Here is a 22166-nt window from a genome sequence, read left to right on the forward strand (position 1 = left end):
CACAGTGAAACGGCTCCTCTTATCCAACATAATACACAAGACTCGTTCCCAACAAGCGAGCGACCAGTTGGTTAAGAGTCAAAGGGATTTATAGTCATTCTGCAGCTTCTAACTGTATTTTCTCACCAGGGTTTGCCAGCTTGTTTATCGGTGGGTGCTCTCGTCAGCATCTCGGCTCCGAGTGAGGATGCGCTGCGTGATCATGACAATGCGCCACCTTGTGGTGGGGCATGATAAACGCTTTTAAATGACATAAATGGATTTAGTAACCCATTTTCCCTTTTCCCAATTTTTTTCTGACCTTCTTGTCAGTGCCATGCCAACTTGTCTCATCCATGCAACAACAAATCATTGTACCACTGTTATGGAGCAGCTACAACCTGTGAATGCAGCACTTCTTAATGTTAAATAGTCACAGTTGTGGACTAGACTGCTTTCATCTGTAATCATCTGCCTCCAAACAGAGGAAACACAGTAATTATTTTCCTGAATGTAAGCTGAGGAACTAATTATAGTGCATCATGACCCACGTGGAGGCAGGTGCTGCATATAAAGCTGTTGTTGATAGAGGCTGTAGGCACTAGGTGGGATGAAACAGTTATAGGGAAGACATCTCAGCACTAGTTTTTGCTTCTCTGCTACTTTATGCAGATATCTGATTGTTATTTTACAGAGCTGGGCAGTAAAAGTCTTACTTGCAATTTTACTGCAGTTGCAAAAGAAAAGACAAGCAGGAAGAATCATGGCGGAGTCAGACAAGGTGAAATGTCAGGTATAATGCCCTTCATCCCCGTGGGGAGTTGTGTCATGTCAGCATGTCTGTGACTGCTGCATGTGGATGAATCACCCCCTCCTTCCCCCTGATCCTGGAGGTCCCCTCTCTGTCTTCCCTCATAGATCGGTCTGGAGCACGAGGAGCAGAAGCTGGAGATTAAACGTCAGGTGACAGAGCTGACCCTGTCGCTGCAGGAGCGCGAATCCCAGATCAGCAACCTGCAGGCGGCCCGCCACGCTCTGGAGAGCCAACTGCAGCAGGCCAAGACCGAGCTGGAGGAGACCACAGCAGAGGCCGAGGAGGAGATCACTGTGCTCAGAGTGAGAGAAGTAGACGACTGAAGATGAGCTCTGCTTTTGTCTTATATTATTCAGCCTGTGAAACCTGTCCCTCTCTCCCTTGTCAAACCGTCCAGGCACACAGAGATGAGATTCAACGCAAGTTTGATGTGTTGAGGGACAGCTGTGCGGTAAGCTGCTCACTCACTCACTTTTGATGTGTTTTATATGTTTTTGCTCTTTCCAGGATTGGATAGCACATGTGACATTGAACACCATCTGAATCATCACGCATCATCACACACACGTAACTAACAACCGGAAGTCACCATAACGTTTCATTCCATCTGTGTTGCTGGTCTAAATTGGGTCTCATTTGAATGTATACTGTATCTCTCTGACTTCCATTAATCACAATGTGACGCACTGTGCCTTTAAACACTACTCATTTCACTGCAGTCAGTGGTTGTTCCTTTATGTAGAAATATAAAAACGAACTGTTAAATGTTCATCATCTTATTGAAAAGTCTAAGGACTCCACATTCATGAATTCATGACTCTCAGAAAAGATCTTGTAAATGGCCGAACTGAGATTTGTTGTTTCAATCAGGAGCAGTTTCCATGATGCTGTTCTACATATTAACAACTGAGTGAGCATTACCACAACTGCCCCTGCTGGAGCAGTAACTGGAGGATAATGGCTGTTATCCAGTCACAATGGCTGTTTGGATTTTCTGATTTGTTCACCCTGCAGTCAATATTACCTGTGGTGTAGTTAGCGCACATGGTCTGTCTTTATTACTGTTATTGAACACTCAGCCTAGATGAATCATTTTTCTACTTTCTTCCACAGACAGCGAGAGTCTTACAGAGTGTTACCACAGCACTCTGGTTGGGTTAGGGTTTTCTCAGTCTCTTGACTCCTTTTAGTATTACCATTATGTCATATTTTTTTCTTGAACATGATGGGATGGTGCTACTGTGCAGCCCTAATGTCCCACTAACCTCAAGAAAAATACTTTGTCACAGGATTTCGGCGTCTTAAAATGTATATATATCTTGAATAAACCCTAAGACGAAGACCATCATGGTCTGCCTTTATCCCAATGCCCTACTTTCAAGATCCTCCCACTCACAAACTGTCCATATATTCATCTGGCTAATGTTCAGGCAAACACAGCCAAATTCTGCAACAAGCAGAGCTTGAAATGTCACTCTATTTTTTGCCCTGCTAATACTTGTGATGTCAGTCTCTGTCTGTCCGATGAACATTTTTTTAAACCTGAGCAAGATATCTTGAAAACTGCAAACTAAATTGCCATTAAGTTTTATCACAGCCCTGGGGGTGATTAATAATGATTTGTGCCACCCCTTGACATTTCATCTGCATCAGTTTATAGTGCCTCATCGAATCCATCTCTTTAATCAGACCATTTTTTCCATTTATATAGAGAGACACGTCAAAATCTGAAGTGCCAGTTTCCTTGAGATACACTGAACACACTCCTGAGGGATTAACTCTTTCCGTTTTAGACACACCACAACCTTTTCTCATGAGATAACTTCAGACCTAAATCAGCATTTCACTCAAGACATCCCATAATAAGAGAAACATTAAATATAGATTTTAATCTTTAGCTGCACTATTGGTAAGATTTTAGAGTTACTACACTGTTAACATATTCTTCTTTGTGTGCAGCTTTTTGTAGGATTTTTTTTCTATCTTTATTATCTCTAATGTTAGACTGTCATGTACACTATTCAGGTGGGATAAAAAATAAAAAAAGTAACATAAAACAGTCAAAGGTTTCTGATTCTACCACTTGAGAATGGTGCCCCCAGGTTTTTATTCTCTCTACTCACTCAAATGTCACTTTGGATAAAAGTGACTGAAAAAAATATGATATGTTATACAGAGGTCTCAGCTTCACAGAGCTTCACATAGCAACATTAGAGTTGAATAATGTACATTGTCTTGTTGCTCTGTAGCTTTGTATTATTGTACTGTATTAGCACTGGTAGTATTAGACCATTGTGGATGATATTTAAATCAGAGAGTGCTGCTGTTTTTCCAGCTCTACGAAGTGTATTTTCTCAGCTGAATCTCCAGGAAATGTACTCAATCTACACACAGCATAATTCAGTTTTATCCATATCAGTCATCCATACAATATTTACGATATATTTAGGTGGATCCACCCTCCACAGCATCTCTGCTGCTCAGTCTGTTTCACTGAAAGAACAGATGTTCCTCTGTTTTTGCTGCCATCAGTGTACAGTAAATGTTACGTTGATTTTTGTCCAGGAAATTCTGGGACTTACTCACCGCCTCTTTAGCTGTGCTTCTCTGATTTGGTGCGCACAAACAGCCCTCACAAGTAGTATTGAGCAATTTGTATTCAACAGGGGATGCAAAGCTCTGGAAGTGATTTGTTTTAGGTCTGCAAGTTACTCCATAGATTGGGATGACAGACGAGTAGAGTAAATATAGAGGCTTGCCAGATCACCACTGCACCCATTCCTCTGTTGACTTCGTAGCCCCACCTTAAGTATTTAGTTGCTGCTGTCAGTCCTGTGCCTCGGGGGAGCGGAAGCACTGAGTCAGTACAGAAGAGACAGCTAATTTATGTACTTAAAAGCTTTGCCTCTTTCCCCCCGCCACCTTGAAGTTCTGCGTGGTACACATGCTCCCTCGAGAGCTGAGAATAAGGGGTTCTTAACAGGCAGCCTCATCAGCCTCTAACCCTCATTTCCCTGAAGCGTGCACAGTAGTCATGGCTGATTAAGGGAACAGACTGATGCTGATGAAATGATTAGCTTGTTCCCTGCTCTGAATCCTGCCTGGTTAAACAAGTAGCCCAGATATCACAGTTAAATGATAACTGCATTTTATCAAAAACCTACAGTACTATATCTGCACCATGAAGCCATGAAACAACAGAGTTTAGACTACGAGGGGGATCGACTCGAGATTTTGTGTGGATGATTAATGACACAGTGTTGTGCATGTGCAAGATGTAAACGAGGCATTCTTATGTGTATGAATTGAAAAATGAATGTGCATTTATTGTGTGAACTCCAGCGCAGTTTAAACCGTCATCAAAGTCGACTCATCTAAACCAATCAGCTTTTTTATTTGTGGAGTAATTCATCAATAATTCAGGCAGCTTTTTGTAACTTGAATGCACTGTAAACACCATAGTGCGCCTTTTCATAAATATGAATGTATAATTAAACAAACACAACTGAATCCTTTTAATAGTTACAAAGACAAAAATTAAATGAACTGTAACTTATCTGAGTACTTCAGGTGCAGACTGGGTGCTGCGTATATTTGCCTCTCTTTAGACCTGCGTGCCCTCGTTACTCTCTGTAGGTGATCACTGACCTGGAGGAGCAGCTGACCACGCTGACCCAGGAGAACGCTGAGCTGAACCGCCAGAACTTCTACTTGTCCAAGCAGCTGGATGAGGCCTCTGATGAGCGGGAGGACCGGCTGCACCTCAGCCAGGATGTGGACAGGCTGCGTCGGGAGGTGGCCGACCGCGAGATGCACCTTAACAACCAGAAACAGGTACATGGCTGCTGGTGGTGATGAAATCACATTGTGTTAGCATATACATATATATATAATGGCTATTATATGAGCCAGAAGTAGGAAAGCAAATATACATTTGTTTAATTTTATTCATAATATGACACACAAAACTAGTGCAGTCAACACATCTGTCATACTGACACATGTATGTTGTTCTGTGTGAAAACAGAAACTCATTTATTAGCTAGAGAACTCCACAGGGAACATTTAAATGGATTGTAAACATTTTGATCTGATTCTGCAAACAGTGCTGCTATTAGAACTGCTATTATTTTCATTCCCATTATTATGCATTGGATTTATTTATACGTGAGAGTAATTTCAGAAGAGTCAGCAGGGAAATCCTGTAATCTACCATCAATCCTCTAAAACACCTGGATAGGCTTTATGTGAGCAGCTGACTTTTGAATATAGTTTTTTATATTCAATGTAGACATAAGGATTATCGCTGATCCAACGTGTCACCTCTTTAGTTGAGTGGTTTTCAAATTTCTGCACAAAATTACCACCCAGCAGCAGCTCTCATTAGTTGAACATTCAAAAAGGAATCTGTTTTTTCTGCTTGCTCTTGTTCGGGTTCCTTTCCTCTGCCCGCTTCCCACTCAGCCAGACACCAGATTCTCACTTACTCACATTATATGATGTCTCCACAATGGCTGTGACAGGTGACCCAGACATCTCTCCTGGCTCTGGCAGTGTTAAGCGTAAATCAGGCAGCAGAAACCCTGGGAATATTTCAGTATTGTTATGCGCTGTATTCTGGATGCAGCGGGAGAGAGTGCAAGCGAGGAGGCTGTGTGATGTGTGCGCTGCCCCTGTGGGAGGATATGTGTGTGGGTGTCCAGTAGCGCGCTCGGTCTTGATGGTTGTGTAACCAGCGATGGAAGTCATAGACGAAGGATGGGGTGGTGTGTGGGAGGGATGTGTCATCCCCATCACTCCCAGGTCGTGTCAGCTGTGGAAGCGTTGGACTTCAGAGGGCTGTGGTGTTGCTGCAGTACCAGCTCGGGCTATATTTGTCTCCCAGTGCTTTGTCTAAAGCAGCATGTTGTTAGACATGAGACACAGCGCTTTGTGTAGGCCCCGTGAACAACACAGGATACCGTTCTGTGTCCAAACATGTCGTGTAAATAACACCATGGGACCTTAGAGCAGCCTTTTACACCGGCAGTTTTGGGGGTTACTATTCAAAAACTGAAGACACACAGTCATTTACATGTTACATTAGTTACCAAACTTGATGTAACTTGTCTAAACTACCATCAAATCTTCCTCACAGGCCTCCGTGTCTGGGATTGTAATTTATTTATGGCATGCTGCTTTTTTTGAAGCACTATGGCTGATTGAACTCCACGTCTGACATCTTAATGAAGTTGCTGTAGAAATAGCTTTTTAACCCTGCTGTCCTCACTGTAGTGGCAGTTTTTACCAGCAGGTTCTAATGGGAGAAAGAGCAAGGAGTGGACATTTTGGACAGGAACGCATCCACATTTAGCTCTACTAAAAATCCCCCTCGCTAGCCCCGCCTCTTCCTCGCATTGCTACAGCAGGTGAGCACGTGGCGCGCAAACCACACACTGTGGTGAACTCTCCATCACACCCTCACAGCGCTGCAGCCAAAGCTTGAAAACTAAAAGGTGACAGTGGCGGAATTATTTTACCTGTGCATAACCCTCCTTCCTCCATGGAGGTGAATGCACCGGAGGCAAAGCAGGTGCCCATCTATGATGACGGCCACGCTGTTATGCACGGCAGCAGTCAATGAGGCGTCTATGTATATGTCTGTGGATATGTCTATGTTTCCAAAAAGTTTGTCTGTTAGTTTTTTTTTTCACTTATCAATTTTTTTTTACCCACATGTCCCTTTAGGGCTCCATACATCTCCCTCTCCCCACGGCCTGATAATGATGAAGGCAAAACACACAAAAAAAAATTATTTCCTTGCATACTGGCATTTTGAGTGAGGACTTGTACTGTTCAGTGTGTTGTTGCTCATTTCTTTATGAAGATTTCTTCACTCTTGATTTACATCTACACATCCTAAGATGACAAACCCCCAGACTCTAGGATGTTTCCTCCTGAGCCTTCCTGAGGGGAAGAGGAAGGCCTCCGAGGCTCTGAGTCTTCACTAACCCAAGTGGATATAAATCACTGCCACCAGATCCTTGTTTATAATCAGTAAAAATCTGACACAGCGTGGGGACAAACATTGTTTTTCTCACCTCAAAATGTCTTTTGAAAACAGGTGTTGAAGCTTGTTATAGATGCACTACTGGCTCTCATCTAAATGTTGTTTCGCACCAGAACCTTGAGACGCTGAAGACCACGTGCACCATGCTGGAGGAGCAGGTCATGGAGCTGGAGACCATGAACGACGAGCTGATGGAGAAGGAGAGGCAGTGGGATGCCTGGAGGTCAACGCTGGAGGAGGAGAAGAACCAGGCCGAGAGGAGGACCAGGGAGATCCAGAGACTGCTGGATACTGAGAAACAGAACAGGTCATCACCTCTCACACACAAACACACACACATACACCGTCACCACAACCACATGCATGTGCTTCCCCTGTTATTATAGGTATTCAAGGGATATGTGCTTAAACAGCCAGTGATATCATTACATTTTGAGGAATGGCTCATGTTTCAGTTTCTGTTTTCTACTCTGAGAAAAACTGTTTTGTTTTGAATGTTTGTGCTGCGATCAGTGCTGGATCTGGATCCTTACGCCTACACACACTCAATGCAGCAGGTTTGGGCAAAGTCTCTAGGGGTTTTTCGAAGGGTATTCTGGGAAATATATGAAATTATTTTCTGAGTTGGTGTAGGCAGGGTGATGGAAATTGGGTACACAAAAAGCATATTAAAACCCAGGATTTTTTTTAAAGCATCTACTTTCCTTTTATCATGATCCCAAGACTTTGCCCTGCACTAACCCCTCAAAGTAACAGCAGATGAGCAATTCTTTAAATGTCTGTAAATTCATTTAGTTTATTAACTATTGATTATTATTATTATTATTAAATCTTTATTTCAGACCCAAGGGGATCCATATCACCATAAAAGCAGAATAAGATAATAAAAACAAAGACAGAATAAAACAAAACAAAAAAACACAAAATTGACTGCTGTCTGTGAGACAAATTGACCCTCAGGGGACAAGGTTAAAGGTTTGGATTACTCTACTCTACATGTGCGAGGATAGAAATACAGGAATACACACCCTGAGACATGAATCTGGATTTATTTTTTTGTATTCAAATAATTAACATGTATTTGATAAGGAACGAGTGAAAAGTGAAGGGCTCACCTGGTAGAGCACAAACCCCGAACAGGAGTCCTTACTGCAGTGACCCACGTTCTCATGTCACATCAAAATAAACAACCTCAACCTGTGTGCAAATGAGTTGTGTAACATCAACGGTTTGCTGGTTGTGTCCAGGCTTCGTGCTGAGCAGCGCAGCTCTGAGTCTCGCCAGGCGGTGGAGCAGGCAGTAAAGGAGCACAAAGCTGAGATCCTGGCCCTGCAGCAGGCCCTCAAAGACCAGAAACTCAAAGCAGAGAGCCTTGCAGACACTGTAAGTGTTTCCATGCTGTCAAATAAGTGTTATACTGTTTTTGTTCTTGTTGTTAAACAGATGTTACAGCAAATTCTCCCTGCTCTCTGTTCTCAGTTGAATGATCTGGAGAAGAAGCATGCCATGCTGGAGATGAACGCCCGCAGTTTGCAGCAAAAGCTGGAGAGTGAGAGGGATCTGAAGCAGAGACTGCTGGAGGAGGTACCCTCTCTGTTTCACACATACACAGTTGTGTGCAGATCCATACACCCCTGGACGAGTGACAGGTTTTGTTGATTTTTAAAGTTAAATACAAACCCCCACAGCAGACATCAGTCACTTAAGGGGACATGTGTCTCATTTCAGGGGCTCTTAATGTGATATTGGACCCCAGTGGGGCACTGTTGGAGGTTTTAATCAATAAAAAACTCCATATCGCATACAAGCTGACTGTGTACTCCTCCATTCTGGCTCTTTCCTGCTTCCCTCTGAAACGCTCAGATTCAGCGCTCCTCCCTTCCACCGCGCAGTTGTGACGTTACAAAATGAGACTTTAGAAAAAACTCTCCAAACTCAAGCATTTGCAGAGCTCCTGAAACTGCCCCCGGAATTATTTCAACACACACCGACCTCATAATCTGGCACTTCCATGTCCTCTGGAACAAGTATCCAACATTTTAAAAATATTTATAAGTCTGAAAAGCTGGAAAAGCATAATGGGTCCCCTTTAAAAACAAGCTTTTATTCAAATGTTAATGTATTATCACTTTTTAGTTAATGAACTTGAAAATCAAAAAGATGATTAGTGATTGTAGCACTTTCTTATCGGCAATAAAAACACGTCATACATTCATTAGGCTTTAATTGACTCATTAGGACTTGTAAGGCAGGTCACATTAGGATTTATCAGCTGATGATCATTCAAGAGCTAATAAATTCTCTGACTCTTCAAAGCGTGTGGTAACAGTCAACGACCTTTGGCGCCTTTAAGCAAATGACAGGATCTAAAGTGAAGCCAAAATTTCCACTCATCAAAATGTCATGGCACAGAGAGAGGAGGAAAGAACGGATTCCACTAAACAGCATCAGTGCAGTGCCTGACAGTGAAAAGAGACAGGTCTTCACAACAGACAATGATCCGAGGCAGAGCTCAGAATCCACTTGAAGAAACAGGAGCTGAAGCTTTGGGAGTGACCTGGACAGTCTCCTGACCTGAACATCACTGAGATCCTGTGGGCAGATTGAACATGTTGTGTGTTCAAGACATGAGCCTAAAAATATCTCAGACCCTGCAGTGATGTGCAGGAAGAGTCGAGAATAAAAAGGTTCTTAGCTGACGGAAAAAAATGTTTCCAAGCTGTCGCGTCTGCCAAACAGTGTAGTTAGTATTGACTTTCACGAACGTTGTATTTACCTCGTTAAGTCAAAACGCAATATTATATTACGTCTCCAAATGTTTTTATACAACTCTACACCCTATTGATCTTCTCCTCTTATTCACTATGTTAGCTGTTTAACTTCTGTGCTGCTTCGTGATTCATGCTGCTGCTGCCAACCAATTTCCCATATAGAAAAATCACCCTGTTTTTTTTTTAACAACTGTCAGACTTTGCCGCAAGGTTCAGCCGGTGCTATCACCGGCACAAATCAATTGTGAGACGTGCAAGTGGCAAAGTCACAGGGTCCAGACGGTGATGTAACAGCTGTTTCCCTTCCACAGCAAGAGAAGCTGCAGCAGCAGATGGATGCCCAGAAGACCCACATCTTCCGTCTGACCCAGGGGCTGCAGGACGCTCTGGACCAGACTGACCTGCTCAAAACGGAGAGGAGCGACCTGGAGTACCAGCTGGAGAATATCCAGGTGCTGCTACACACACGTTATACATATAGCTACAGCTGTGTATGCACACAGACGCACTGGGAGCAAATCTTTCTCTCATTTGCTTTACTAGTGAAAGCTACATACTCACTTACATACTTATCCCCCCCACACACACAATTTGTTTTACCCCTCAGCATACACCCCCCCACTTCCTCTCTGTCACCCCCTCTGTGTGAAGTGAAGTACTTGAGGAGAAATTCATGGCAGTAGTGATGTTCACTTAGCTCCACCTGCAGGCTGTGTACTCCCATGAGAAGGTGAAAATGGAGGGGACCATCACCCAGCAGACCAAGCTCATAGACTTCCTCCAGGCCCAGGCCCACGGGGGCTCCAAGAAGAAAAAGGTCAGATGAGATCATAGAGCCGATCAAACTAAATACTGTAAGCAGTAAACAAAGCATTTATAATACAGCTAAGAAAGGTCAAATATGGGGGAAGAAATCCATTTCCCAAAATTAAAATCTATAGAGGACCTGTAAATATAAGGGGTGAACCCATCATAACTATGTAATTCATTATTTCTTTAGAATGTGTTCAATAAATAAATATATATAAGAAAAGCTTGTGAATAAAAATGACTAAAATGAATAAAATTCTAAGTTTGATAATTACTTTTTACTAATTAAATTCAGGGCACTAATGGATGACTCACATTATGCATCAAGTGTAATTACACCACACAGAAACAATGAGCGGTGGTTGATGTTTGTACAACTTCTTCCTCCTGTTAGAAAAAAAAAAGTTACTGAATCTGAATGTACCAACTTCTCATTTTGGTCTCCTCTTGTATGTTTTCCTCAGTATCTCGTGTTTGTGTGTGTATGTGTGTGTGTCTCAGGGTCTGTTTGGGCGTCGTCGGGAGGATCTGTTGGCCGCCATGGCGGCTCAGGCCCAGGCCCAGGCTCAGGGGCAGGGGCAGGGGCAGGGTCAGGGCCAGGTGTCCCCTGTGCCGTCCATCCAGCCCGTCCCTCTGCAGTACAGCGACATGAAGGCGGCTCTGGACAAAGAGCGCTCCCGCTGCTCCGAGCTGGAGGACGCTCTGCAGAAGATGAGAGCAGAGCTGCGATCTCTGAGAGAGGAAGGTCAGATGGTTATACAGCTGGAGTGCAACCTGTAACGTTAGCAATAGTATCATTACTACTACTGCTCATTGTTTGGACAATAGATGACACTTTACTCAGCACAGTGCATTGTACACATAAATAATAGTAATAAAAAAGATCAAAATTCAATTGATTAACTATTTTAACACCAGCGCTCCAATATAAAGATCATGGAAACTCTGCGAACCCGGCCGCGGCGCGGCAGCAGATGATCATGTCAGCCATGGTGAAGTCTCCTGAGCACCAGCAGGGCCCGACCAACCTGGCACCATCCAACTCGGGACGCAGGAAGGAGACGGCACCTACACCCGAGGGTGAGTGTGTGTGTGGGGGGTGATGTTAACTCAAGTGAAACTTTTCTCTCTAACAGAAAGACAGGGTAAAGGTGCACGCTTTACGCACACTGGCTCTGACTATCTCACATACACACACACAAAGAAAAAACAGCTATCTGATCTGACTGATGAAGGATCATTCACACAGCTCTCACTCTCCTTTTTCTTTCACACACCTTTCAGAGAGAAGGAGGGTCACTTTTGAAAGTAAGTTGCCCAAACTCGTAGTTTCTGCAGTTTGGTCTCTTATCTCTCTTTCTCTCCTTTTGCGTCATCCACATCCTTGAAAGGCCAGATTTTAAAAGCTCTGCACTCCTATAAAATGTCACATCCCACCAGGCTGGTCAGATGAGGCTGAGACATCTTCAAGTAAAATTTGCTTCTTTTCTTTTTTTTTTTTTCCAGTGCACAGCTTTAGAAATCTGAAGCATTTTATCTTGGTTGCTGAAGCTTAGCCAGCCTGATTTGCAGACCTCTCTGCTCTGCTCTTTCCCACCTTGAACATCATACAGACATGTACCATATGATAAACTCTGTAAATCACAGAACAATGTTTGAACCCACACTCTGAAAACGACTAAAGGTATTATTCAGTCATTGTATTCATCTTCACTAAAGCTACAGGGTTAGAACAAAAGAGTCAGGACTGGATGATCCTCATCTCATCTGACGTCGCTGCAACCTTGATGAGGAAATTTGGTGATTGTGACCGCAACAGAAACTAAAAAAAACAAAGACAAGTTGTAAAAACAGACACAACACAGTATAATTATAGAAAAGATGCAGCTAACCTCAACAACTCAGAAAACTATTAAGTGCACATAATGGCAAAGATAAGCTGCAGAAACTCCATACTGTAAGGTGTCATTGTTTATATGGAGATTATTATGTACAAGTGAAGATATATTCTTTATATAAGACTTGTACATGGCAAGTACAGGAGACAAGTGTTGCACAGAACGTCTTGTGGTGTGTAGACCTGCAAACAGGGAATAATGTGCGCACAACAGAGAACTTGATATCGACTGGATGATGCCTTTAAACTGCAGCAGCGAGTGGGCCCAAGCAAAGGGATTGATTAAATCGATATTCTTTTTCAAGCATTTTGTCTTCAGAGTTGACTTGCTTATGCATTTTGCTAAACATCTCCCAGTTGTTTTGGAAACTTCTCTCTTTTGTTGAACTGATTTCATGGTTGGTATGGCATGGTGCTCTGAGGTTTTTTTTTTGAAGTGCTTGGATGTGCCTGACACGGTTGGCCGCTCTGTGGCTGCCTGCCCTCACTGTGTTCCCCCGACTGTATTCAGAGTATAGCCGCCGTTTGAAGGACAGTCAGAGAGACAGAGAGAGGGAGAGGGAGAGAGTGGTGCACCACAACACCCCTCACCGCTTCACAGTGGGACTCAACATGAGAGCTGCCAAGTGCACCGTGTGCCTGGATACTGTGCACTTTGGTCGCCAAGCCGCTACCTGTCTCGGTGAGTTACACATGTGTCCCCCGGGGACAGCCCTGAACTCTGGTTCACTTTAAACAAACGTACTGATCTGTTTTCATTGCACAACACAATGTTTTATAGTGATTACTACTACTACTGTGATCTGGATGATGAATGGAAGTGTTAAGTATTATGATGTGTGACCTTTCTGACGGTCACTGCTGTCGCCTCTCACTCCCATTGTTTTTAGAGACCAGTATTTGAATCTTTCATTTTTCCAAACTTAGAAAACTAAAATGGTATCTTTCAGTGAAAAAATATAAATGTCCATCCTCTTTGCTGAGACACACCGGTTCCTTCTGTGCCACTGGACACAGAGGTGTGTGGAGAGGAGCTAAAACCTCGTCTGGCATTGCACTCTCTTTCACAGTGTTTTTTCTCCACAGAGTGTCATGCTTTGTGCCACCCAAAATGCTCCCCCTGCCTTCCAGCCACATGTGGCATGTCCAGCGACTGCTCCCTGCATCTGTCTGAGGGCCTGTGTCGGGACAAAGGCAGCTCTCCAGGCCAGCAGCTCAAAGAGGCTGGTGGACACATGCACCTGGAGGGCTGGATGAAACAGCCCAGGTGAGCTATGGATTGTTTCAGCCACTGTTCTTCACCAGTAAGGCACGGGCTGTAGATCTTAGGTGGAGTTTTATAGATTAACCTGAAACATCTGGACCCTGTGTGTCATTAACACAAAGCCAAGAATAATGTATCCAAGATAAAAAGGTTATTGTTCCTCAGCCCTTTTGTTCACAACCTCTGCCCTCTAACTCTTTAACATTTACAACCAGAGAGTCGGAAACGGGACAAGAGATACTGAATCAAGATTACAGAGACACAAAAATGGTAGAAAGGTTAGTTCTTACTGTCTGAGCTCCAGAGACCAGAGGGCAGACAATGAGACAAAGACACAACAAGAGTCTCACACGAGAGCAGCAAGTGTAGGCATCGGAAACAAAGCAGCAAAGAAAACAAACAAACAGGAAACAGGAAGAAAGAGAAAACAGAGCAGGGCATGAATGACAGTGTGTCTGTGTCATCTCCTCCCACTGATCAGGCAGTCTGATGTTACTAAACACGGCCCGACAGGCTCCCGTTCTGCCTGGAAAACTCCACCGTCTGGTCCTTGAACCAAATCAAACAAAGACATTTGCAGAGTTTCCTGCAAAAAACTGTTCTTCATACTGATGCAGCTGCTCTGTGTGTGTTTGCAGGAATGGGAAGCGAGGCCAAGGCTGGGAGAGGAAGTACATGGTCCTGGATGGGACCAAAGTGTCCATCTACGAGATCGAGCCCAGAGAAGGTTTCCTTTCATTTTTTACCTGTCTAGTTATTTAACAGAACAACAGAGTTGCCAGTCCCACTGGGGTTGTCAGCTCAGTCACTTCCACAGGTTCAGTTACTCTGTGTGTTCTGTGTGTGTTACTCAGACTCAGTGAAGCCTCTGGAGGAGTTTGACCTGTGTCTGTCAGACGGAGAGGTAGTGGTTCACGGAGCTGTAGGGGCATCAGAGCTGCCAAACACCGCCAAGTCAGGTAGACACACGAGTCTCTGAATAGTCTCCAGTGTAGAAAACTTTCTTTAGCCCACTCCCTCCCCCTCCCCTTGATCTGTAACTTTACTTCCTAGTTGCATCCTGTTTGCCTGATACACTGATTAAGACTCTACACTCATGGTTTACCACTGTCTTGTTTGTCTAAAGAGCCTGGTTTTAGTATAAATGACTGACAGAACTAACACACCTCTGAGGTGAACCCTGACCTCTGTTCCCTGTGTGTCAGACGTTCCCTACGTCCTGAAGCTGGAGTCCCGTTGTCACGCCCCCTGCTGGCCTGGACAGTCTATGTTCTTCATGGCTCCCAGTTTCCCAGACAAACAGCGCTGGGTGGCTGTCATGGAGTCTGTGGTGGCCGGGGGGCGAGCCTCACGGGAGAAGGCCGAGGCCGACGCAGTGAGTATCTCTGGAGCATGTCTGCCGACTCAATTGAACCGTTAACAACCACAGTCATAGGGAGCTGCTGTGTCTGCGGCTGTGGCTGTAAACTCTCTGCTGAGCTGGGGTGGGGTGGAGTGGGGTGGGGGGTTAATTTAGGCTTCAGGTGTAGAGTTTAATGGCCGCTAGTTTCACTTATATGTGTCGTTAATTGTCCCCTTCTTCTCTTTCTCTCCTCTCTCTCTTTCTTTCTCACTCCTGTTTGTTGCTTTGTCATCATGCCACATCATACATCTGGTATATGGGCATGTTTCGTTGATTTGCTCTGTTCTGCCCATTCCATTGGGTTTCATTGCACACATAGGCTGCTGTGTCCAAAAGACAAATGGTTCTGTCTCCTCTGGTTCAGGTAAAGAGTTACCAAAGATATAGACACAATACTGCTGACACACAAACACATACACACACAAACACACACATAACTTTAAAAGGATAGTTCAACATTTTGGCAAATGCGCCCATTGCCATAATCCCTCTAGTCATAGCAGTAGGTTCGTTACCTTTAATTGTCGGTGCAAGCTAGTTTTAGAACGGCGGAGCAGAGCTGCGAGCTGCTCAGAGCTACACTACGGAGGCTCATGGGATTTCTTGGTTTCCCTCATCAAACTCATCAAATACACAATCCAACAACTCCACAACGCTCTGGTGGACAAGTTGTGACCTGCACATTCACCACGCTATGAGATAATAACACAACGTTACGAAGCAGAGTTGTTTTCGAGGCAAATTCATGCAAAACCACTGATACGTGTTCCCGTTGGGGGCAGTTTTTCAGCAAACAGTCTGCATTTGCCTTGAAAACAACTCTGTCTGGTGAATGTGCAGGTCGCAACTTGTCCACCAGAGCGTTTTGGAGTTGTTGGATTGTGTATTTGATGAGTTTGATGAGGGAAACCAAGAAATCCCATTAGCCTCCGTAGCGTAGCTCTGAGCAGCTCGCAGCTCTGCTCCACCGTTCTAAAAATAGCTTGCAACGACAAATAAAGGTAACAAACCTACTCCTAAAACTATAGAGATTATGGCAATAGGCCAATTTGCCAAAATGTTGAACTATCCCTTTAAGAGGCACGCAGTAGTGCATGTGTCTGTCATTGTGCTGGTTGGTCACCCCGCGGCCCCGCTCTCACCTCACCTGCTGTGACCACTCCTCACTCTCACTCTCCTCATGTCCTGTACGAACTCTGTGTCCATGTAGCCGTTTGAATCTTCTTTTCTCCGGTGTCCTGTTTTAAAATCCACTCTGCACAAACTCTCACCAAGATGTCTGATCATCTTTGGGTTGATCCTCCGCACTTGTCCAGGGATCAGACAGCAGGGTGTCGACCTGCTGCTGTACACGTCTGTGCCCCCCCCCCCCCCCCTCCTCTCCTGCCCCTCTGCTCACTCTTTACAGACTGGGACTCAAGTCACGTGACTCATCTGTGAATACCATATCACAAACTGAGCGACATGAACTGTGCTACAATTTACAGTTTGGAGGATCCATAGTTGACTACTCAAACATCCAATTCAATCCATTTTAATTTACAGAGCACATTAAAAACAACTAGGTTGACCAAAGTGCTTTACAACAGAGGTCAAATAAATGAATAAAACATTATTTATATATAAAAGCAATAAAATAAATGAACAATAAGAACATAAAAGCAAAAGTGTTTGAGTCTTAAACGGTGTTAAAAGCCGAGGAATAAAAGTGTGTTTTAAGACGGCTAAGCTGGAGGCTTGTCTCACATTAACTGACTGTGACAGTGACTTTGACTTTACATTGACAAAACAGTTTCTGCTTATACATCTGTTCTACGTATACGCTTCATCTGATAAAAAGTCATGATAGTAAATGTTGTGTTATGTTTGATAGAAGTTAAAATAGGAAATGTCTGAGGTTCAGAGTTGCTACTCAGTTTGATCATTTACTCCAGTGTTTGAATTTGGATTTTAGATTTAAATGTCAACCAAACCTTTGGCGGAGATATAAGACTGTAGAAATACAGTATGTTTTATCAGGAAACAAACCTCAGGGTGAGAGTCAGGGCTCAGGGCTCTTTCTTTTTTTTAAGAAAAGACCCTTTCACTTATCTTGCCTCCAGGATTAGAAACACCACCTCAATTAATGCTAATTAGTATAAAAGTCAGATGCTTTTGTAACAGTTTTTGAGAGCCCTGCTGAGTCAGTCTGAGTAGTTTCTCTGTGGTGGGAATGTTTTCTTTGAGAGTAAAGTCACTAATGAGGAACCTGCTGCTAATACTGGTAATAATGAGTCAACGAGAGCTGATGTCAACAGAGTGTCAGTGAACGTCTCATCACCGCTGTGCACATCCTGACCAACAGCCCAGATGGAAACAGGATCATTAGGAGAATTATCATTTTTCACTCATATTATTTTATGTATTTTTTTTTTAGGTTTCATGTTTATGTTACAAATCAACTACATTAATATACAAAACATCTGGACAGGCTAAAGCATTAAAGTTCATTTAAAACTGGACACTGACTTGTGACTTGGTCCCACCTCTGATGCTGTTAACCCGCACACAGCCACGCCCCCCCTCCCTCCTGTCCTGCTCCTCTGCTGCCCCCCACCCACCCCCGAGGTCACAGTGAGGTGGTGACCAGCTGACCCCTCCCCTCCCTCTGCTCTTACAGAAGCTGCTAGGAAACTCTCTCCTGAAGCTGGAGGGGGACGACAGGCTGGACATCAACTGCACCCTCCCTCTCACAGACCAGGTGAGGTTCTGCTGTGCAACATGACATCATCCATCAGCCTGTTTCATTTCCATCATTTAGAGAAGACGCCGTCTCCACGGCGTCAGCTCTGTTCAAAGCAGAGTGGTCTTAATGAAGGAGGGGACGTGGACACAGAGCAGATGCTCGGGGCTCGCTGCCAAGGTTAACACATCTCACTCCTGTTTGAAGTTGCAGCATGTGCACCAGAATAATGATGCTGTGTGTTTGCTGCTGTGCTGCAGATCGTCCTGGTGGGCTCCGAGGAGGGGCTGTACGCCCTGAACGTCATCAAGAACTCCCTGACTCACATCCCTGGTCTGGGATCAGTCTTTCAGATCCACATCATCAAAGAGCAGGAGAAACTGCTGATGATCGTCGGTGAGATGTTCACCTTTGATAAATAAAACTCTACAGAGCAGCAGGGCTGGAGTCTCGGCCTTCAGTCAGGACGCGCTGCTCTCAAATCAAACAGCTCTTATCTGCCGACAGAACAAGCTGCCTGATCAGCATAATTGAAGCCACACAATTAATCATCAATCACTCAAATCTTTGAAAGTGTCCTTGCGGCGAAACATCAGCAGCTGTGTAACATCTGTGTGTGCGTGCTGCAGGGGACGAGAGGGCGCTGTGTCTGGTGGAGATAAAGAGAGTGAAGCAGTCTCTGGCCCAGTCCCACCTGCCCAGCCAGTCGGAACTGGCTCCCTACATCTTTGAGACGGTGAAGGGCTGCCATCTGTTTGCTGCTGGGAGGGTAGGTCCTCCTCCCCCCGTCCCCGTCCCCTCCCCTCTCCTCTCTGAGTCTTCACATAAAGCTGCCCCTTCACTTTATAGCGCTCTGTCAATTGCTGGTGGAAAAATGGCCAACCAGGTTTATAAAGAGACGCGTGTCCTCTTCACAGATAGACAACGGTCCCTGCATCTGTGCTGCCATGCCCAACAAGATAACCATTCTACGCTACAACGACAGTCTCAACAAATACTGTATTCGTAAGGTGGGTTTGCATTTATTATCTATATTATACACATGTATACACACCATAATATACAGTGGAGGTTAAAATACTGAAAAGAGCAGTGTTACTTTATTAAAAAAAGATGAATTACCAATAAAAATGACATAAAATCACAGAAATGCAGAAGAAGTATGTCTGTGTCGCACCACAGTGAAGTAGAAGATATATTAAATATAGTTTATGTCAATAAAAGCAGTTTCATCAACTGCACCAACTGAAATGTGCATCCTTCCTGGTTGAGAAGCAGCAGTAACAGGTTATTGAACTGTTTTTCCAAAGACAAAGGAGCTGTGAGAAGCGTAGGCCTTGTGCCTTCATGAACACCTAATGTACCAAATGACTCATATGTGGATAGAGCTAAGTGCTGTCTGTCACTCACCTCCAAATCATTATTCTCTCAGGAAATTGAGACTCTGGAGCCGTGCAGCTGCATCCATCTGACCAGCTACAGCATCATCATCGGCACCAACAAGTTCTACGAGATTGAAATGAAGCAGTTTGTGCTCGAGGGTGAGGACACGAGTGTTTGTTTTAAATAAAATACATGACACATAAGTTTAACACAGTTTTTCCTTCCACTATATTCAAGGGGAAACACTGGACAGCACCATATTTATTTGAGAGCAACAGTAAAGTGGCTCCAGAAAGTATTCAGACCCCTTCAACCGTCACACACTTTGTCTTCTATATTTAATTGAAATATATCTGAAGCCACTGTACAGGTGCATCTGAATACAGTAGAATAAGATGGAGGTCATTCTGGAGGATATTCAAATTTTTTGATTAACTGAATTTTAGGTTTAATTAAATGTAAGGCATAATCATTGTGTCAATCTGTGTGTAATGAATCTATGAGTTTCACTATTTGAATTTATCTACTGAAATAAATGATGTTTTTTTAGATGCGCCTGTATTGAATTGGTAGTAATAAAAGTAGTAGTAGTAGTAGTAGTAGTAGTAGTAGTAGTAGTAGTATAGACTATTTGTATATTAAGATGATAAAATCTATTGTTCCCAGCAGCCAGGACTCCCTCTGTCACTAAGTTGCAGACAGTTATTGTATGAGATAAAATGTGGAGAGTGTTTTTACCTTAACTGGCCCCAGGTTGATCCAGCAGTGAGCAGCCAGTCTCAGGCTGCAGTATCGTCTGTTTGACTCATGGAGCAGGGTTGTGTGTTTAGTGCACACAGTGAGTCAGACACAGTGTGTAACTCAGGTCCTGCTCTCGCTCCACCACAGAGTTCCTGGATAAGAACGACGTGTCTCTGGCCTCGGCCGTGTTCGCCGCCTCGTCCCACAGCTTCCCCATCGCCATCATGCAGGTGGCCAGCAGCCTGCAGAAGGAGGAGTACCTGCTGTGTTTCCACGGTGAGTGGGAACACACTCCACACACTCATCGTAGTGAAGTGGTGGTGCATGAGGTGAAACACAACAACCACCTGTTTGAACACAAACATACAGTTTATATCTGGGCATCGTTTAGCTCGGTGGGTAAAGCAGGCGCAGAAGCAGGGGCCCCAGTTCGATCCCACCGGTGGCCCTATGCTGCATGTTATCCCCTCTCTCTCTGTCTCCCTACAGCTGTCCTGTCAATTAAAGGCCTAAAAGCCCAAGAAAATCTACATTCAAAAAAACACAGAATAACATGAATAACATCTTCATGTTTTGGATTTTTCTTACACACAATTCGAGCCATGACATTTGACTTTGTTTGTTTGTTTGTTTATTAGATCCCCATTAGCTGCAGCTATTCTTCCTGGGGTCAAAACATCTTACAAACATTTCTGTTTCAGAATTGGACACAGAACATTCAACACAAATCATCATCATTCATACAGCGGACAACAGCAACACAAAACATAATAAAAGCTCACATCTCATTTACAAACTGTTCTCAAAGTACAAAGAAACAGAAATCAGGCGTTGTTTGTGACATATGTAACCGTCAGAGAGACAGTCCTTCCTGTAAAAACAAATACATCTTTACTCCCTAAAAAACTAAACAAAACACAACTCCGCCCACACCAGTACGTCTTCCCCAGAATGAGGGGAGAAATTAGCTCCATAAAATGCTTCTTTATAAAAGAAAAATAGATATTTATGTATCAAATCGTCTTGTCAGTGACAGGAAAGAGGAGTGAGCATCATGTCTCTCTGTGTCACAGAGTTTGGAGTGTTTGTGGACACGTACGGACGGAGAAGCCGCACTGAGGAGATTAAGTGGAGCCGCCTGCCTCTGTCCTTTGGTAAGAAAACCTCCTAACTCCTTCTGCTTTTTACTGCATTAATGCAGCATCAAGTTTTAACATCTGCATAATCCCTGTCTGTGCTGCTGCAGCCTACAGAGAGCCGTACCTGTTTGTCACCTACTTCAACTCCCTGGACGTCATCGAGGTTCAGGGACACGCCGCTCTGGGGTGAGACACGCCTGCCAGCTCATACCGGGCTTTACACAGTCATGTGTGTGGCTTTGGTATTTCACACATCACTGTCCTTGCCTCTAGTCCCACAGTGCTGGCCCACCTAGACATCCCCAACCCCCGTTACCTGGGCCCCGCCATCTCCTCGGGAGCCATTTACCTGGCCTCCTCCTACCAGAACAAACTGCGGGTCATCTGCTGCAAGGGGAGTCTGATCAGAGAGTCTGGAGAGCTGCAGCGGACCGGCTCCAGCCGAGGGTCAGTGATGTGTCACCTCTTTGCTTCACACAGAGAACAACACTAATGTTTAAATGAGGGTGTGTAGGAGAGAGTGAAAACACTCCAACACCTACAAAACACTCACAAAGACTAATCACCTCAGAACACATTAATTGTGGAGCGTGTGGACTTTCACACGACAGAACTTGAACTTGTGATGGTGCTTGTTGACTGGGCCGACAGCGCCATCTGCTGTCAGAGTGCAGACTCCTCTCGGCTGCTTGTTGAGTGACATGCTGCTGTCTGCTGGGTTTCCTACAGCAGTCCCAGTAAGCGAGGCCCGCCCACCTACACAGAGCACATTACCAAGCGTTTGTCCTCTGGTCCCGGCAGCCACGACGGCCTGCACCGAGAGCCCAGCACCCCGCACCGCTACCGGGAGGGCCGCACCGAGTTCAGACGGGACAAGTCTCCTGCTCGGCCGCTGGACAGGGAGAAGTCGCCAGGGAGGGTGCTGGACAGCCGCAGGGAGCGCTCCCCGGGGAGATTCGGGGACAGCGCCCGCCTCCACGCCGGGTCTGTCCGAACACAGCTCGCCCCGGTTAACAAGGTACAAACCACAACCTGGAACACACACACACAACACAGAAAAGTCCCATCACTTATCTGACATGGTATAGACCAGTGGTTCTCAAAGTGGGGTCTGAGGACCAACTTTTTCTCAAAATTTGACCACATTTTTTCCCAGAAATTTCTTGAAATTCTTCCAAGAATTCATGCCATTGGT

General features: G+C 44.5%; 1 protein-coding gene across 36 annotated transcripts in view; it reads left to right on the top strand.

Moving 5' to 3' along the window:
- citb (citron rho-interacting serine/threonine kinase b) overlaps positions 1 to 22166 on the top strand; it is a 46920-nt gene that overhangs the window by 22825 nt on the left and 1929 nt on the right. For 5 of the 36 annotated variants that reach the window (XM_085787683.1, XM_085787684.1, XM_085787685.1 and 2 more), the window contains 27 exons: positions 898 to 1095; positions 1191 to 1244; positions 4430 to 4627; positions 6956 to 7149; positions 8090 to 8225; positions 8322 to 8426; positions 9925 to 10065; positions 10311 to 10430; positions 10925 to 11168; positions 11342 to 11503; positions 11708 to 11731; positions 12832 to 13002; positions 13407 to 13587; positions 14223 to 14311; positions 14439 to 14543; positions 14790 to 14959; positions 15306 to 15350; positions 17646 to 17726; positions 17969 to 18104; positions 18338 to 18477; positions 18626 to 18718; positions 19141 to 19249; positions 19980 to 20108; positions 20906 to 20986; positions 21079 to 21157; positions 21245 to 21418; positions 21701 to 21989. In XM_085787683.1, the coding sequence (XP_085643809.1) occupies positions 898 to 1095; positions 1191 to 1244; positions 4430 to 4627; positions 6956 to 7149; positions 8090 to 8225; positions 8322 to 8426; positions 9925 to 10065; positions 10311 to 10430; positions 10925 to 11168; positions 11342 to 11503; positions 11708 to 11731; positions 12832 to 13002; positions 13407 to 13587; positions 14223 to 14311; positions 14439 to 14543; positions 14790 to 14959; positions 15306 to 15350; positions 17646 to 17726; positions 17969 to 18104; positions 18338 to 18477; positions 18626 to 18718; positions 19141 to 19249; positions 19980 to 20108; positions 20906 to 20986; positions 21079 to 21157; positions 21245 to 21418; positions 21701 to 21989 (3648 nt within the window). The remainder of the gene's footprint in view (positions 1 to 897; positions 1096 to 1190; positions 1245 to 4429; positions 4628 to 6955; positions 7150 to 8089; positions 8226 to 8321; positions 8427 to 9924; positions 10066 to 10310; positions 10431 to 10924; positions 11169 to 11341; positions 11504 to 11707; positions 11732 to 12831; positions 13003 to 13406; positions 13588 to 14222; positions 14312 to 14438; positions 14544 to 14789; positions 14960 to 15305; positions 15351 to 17645; positions 17727 to 17968; positions 18105 to 18337; positions 18478 to 18625; positions 18719 to 19140; positions 19250 to 19979; positions 20109 to 20905; positions 20987 to 21078; positions 21158 to 21244; positions 21419 to 21700; positions 21990 to 22166) is intronic. The other 31 variants (XM_085787701.1, XM_085787699.1, XM_085787703.1 and 28 more) reach the window with 12 other exon arrangements.

Source organism: Trachurus japonicus, chromosome 9, assembly GCF_045865225.1.
Source record: "Trachurus japonicus isolate A0001 chromosome 9, Traja_1.0".
NCBI lineage: Eukaryota > Metazoa > Chordata > Actinopteri > Carangiformes > Carangidae > Trachurus > Trachurus japonicus.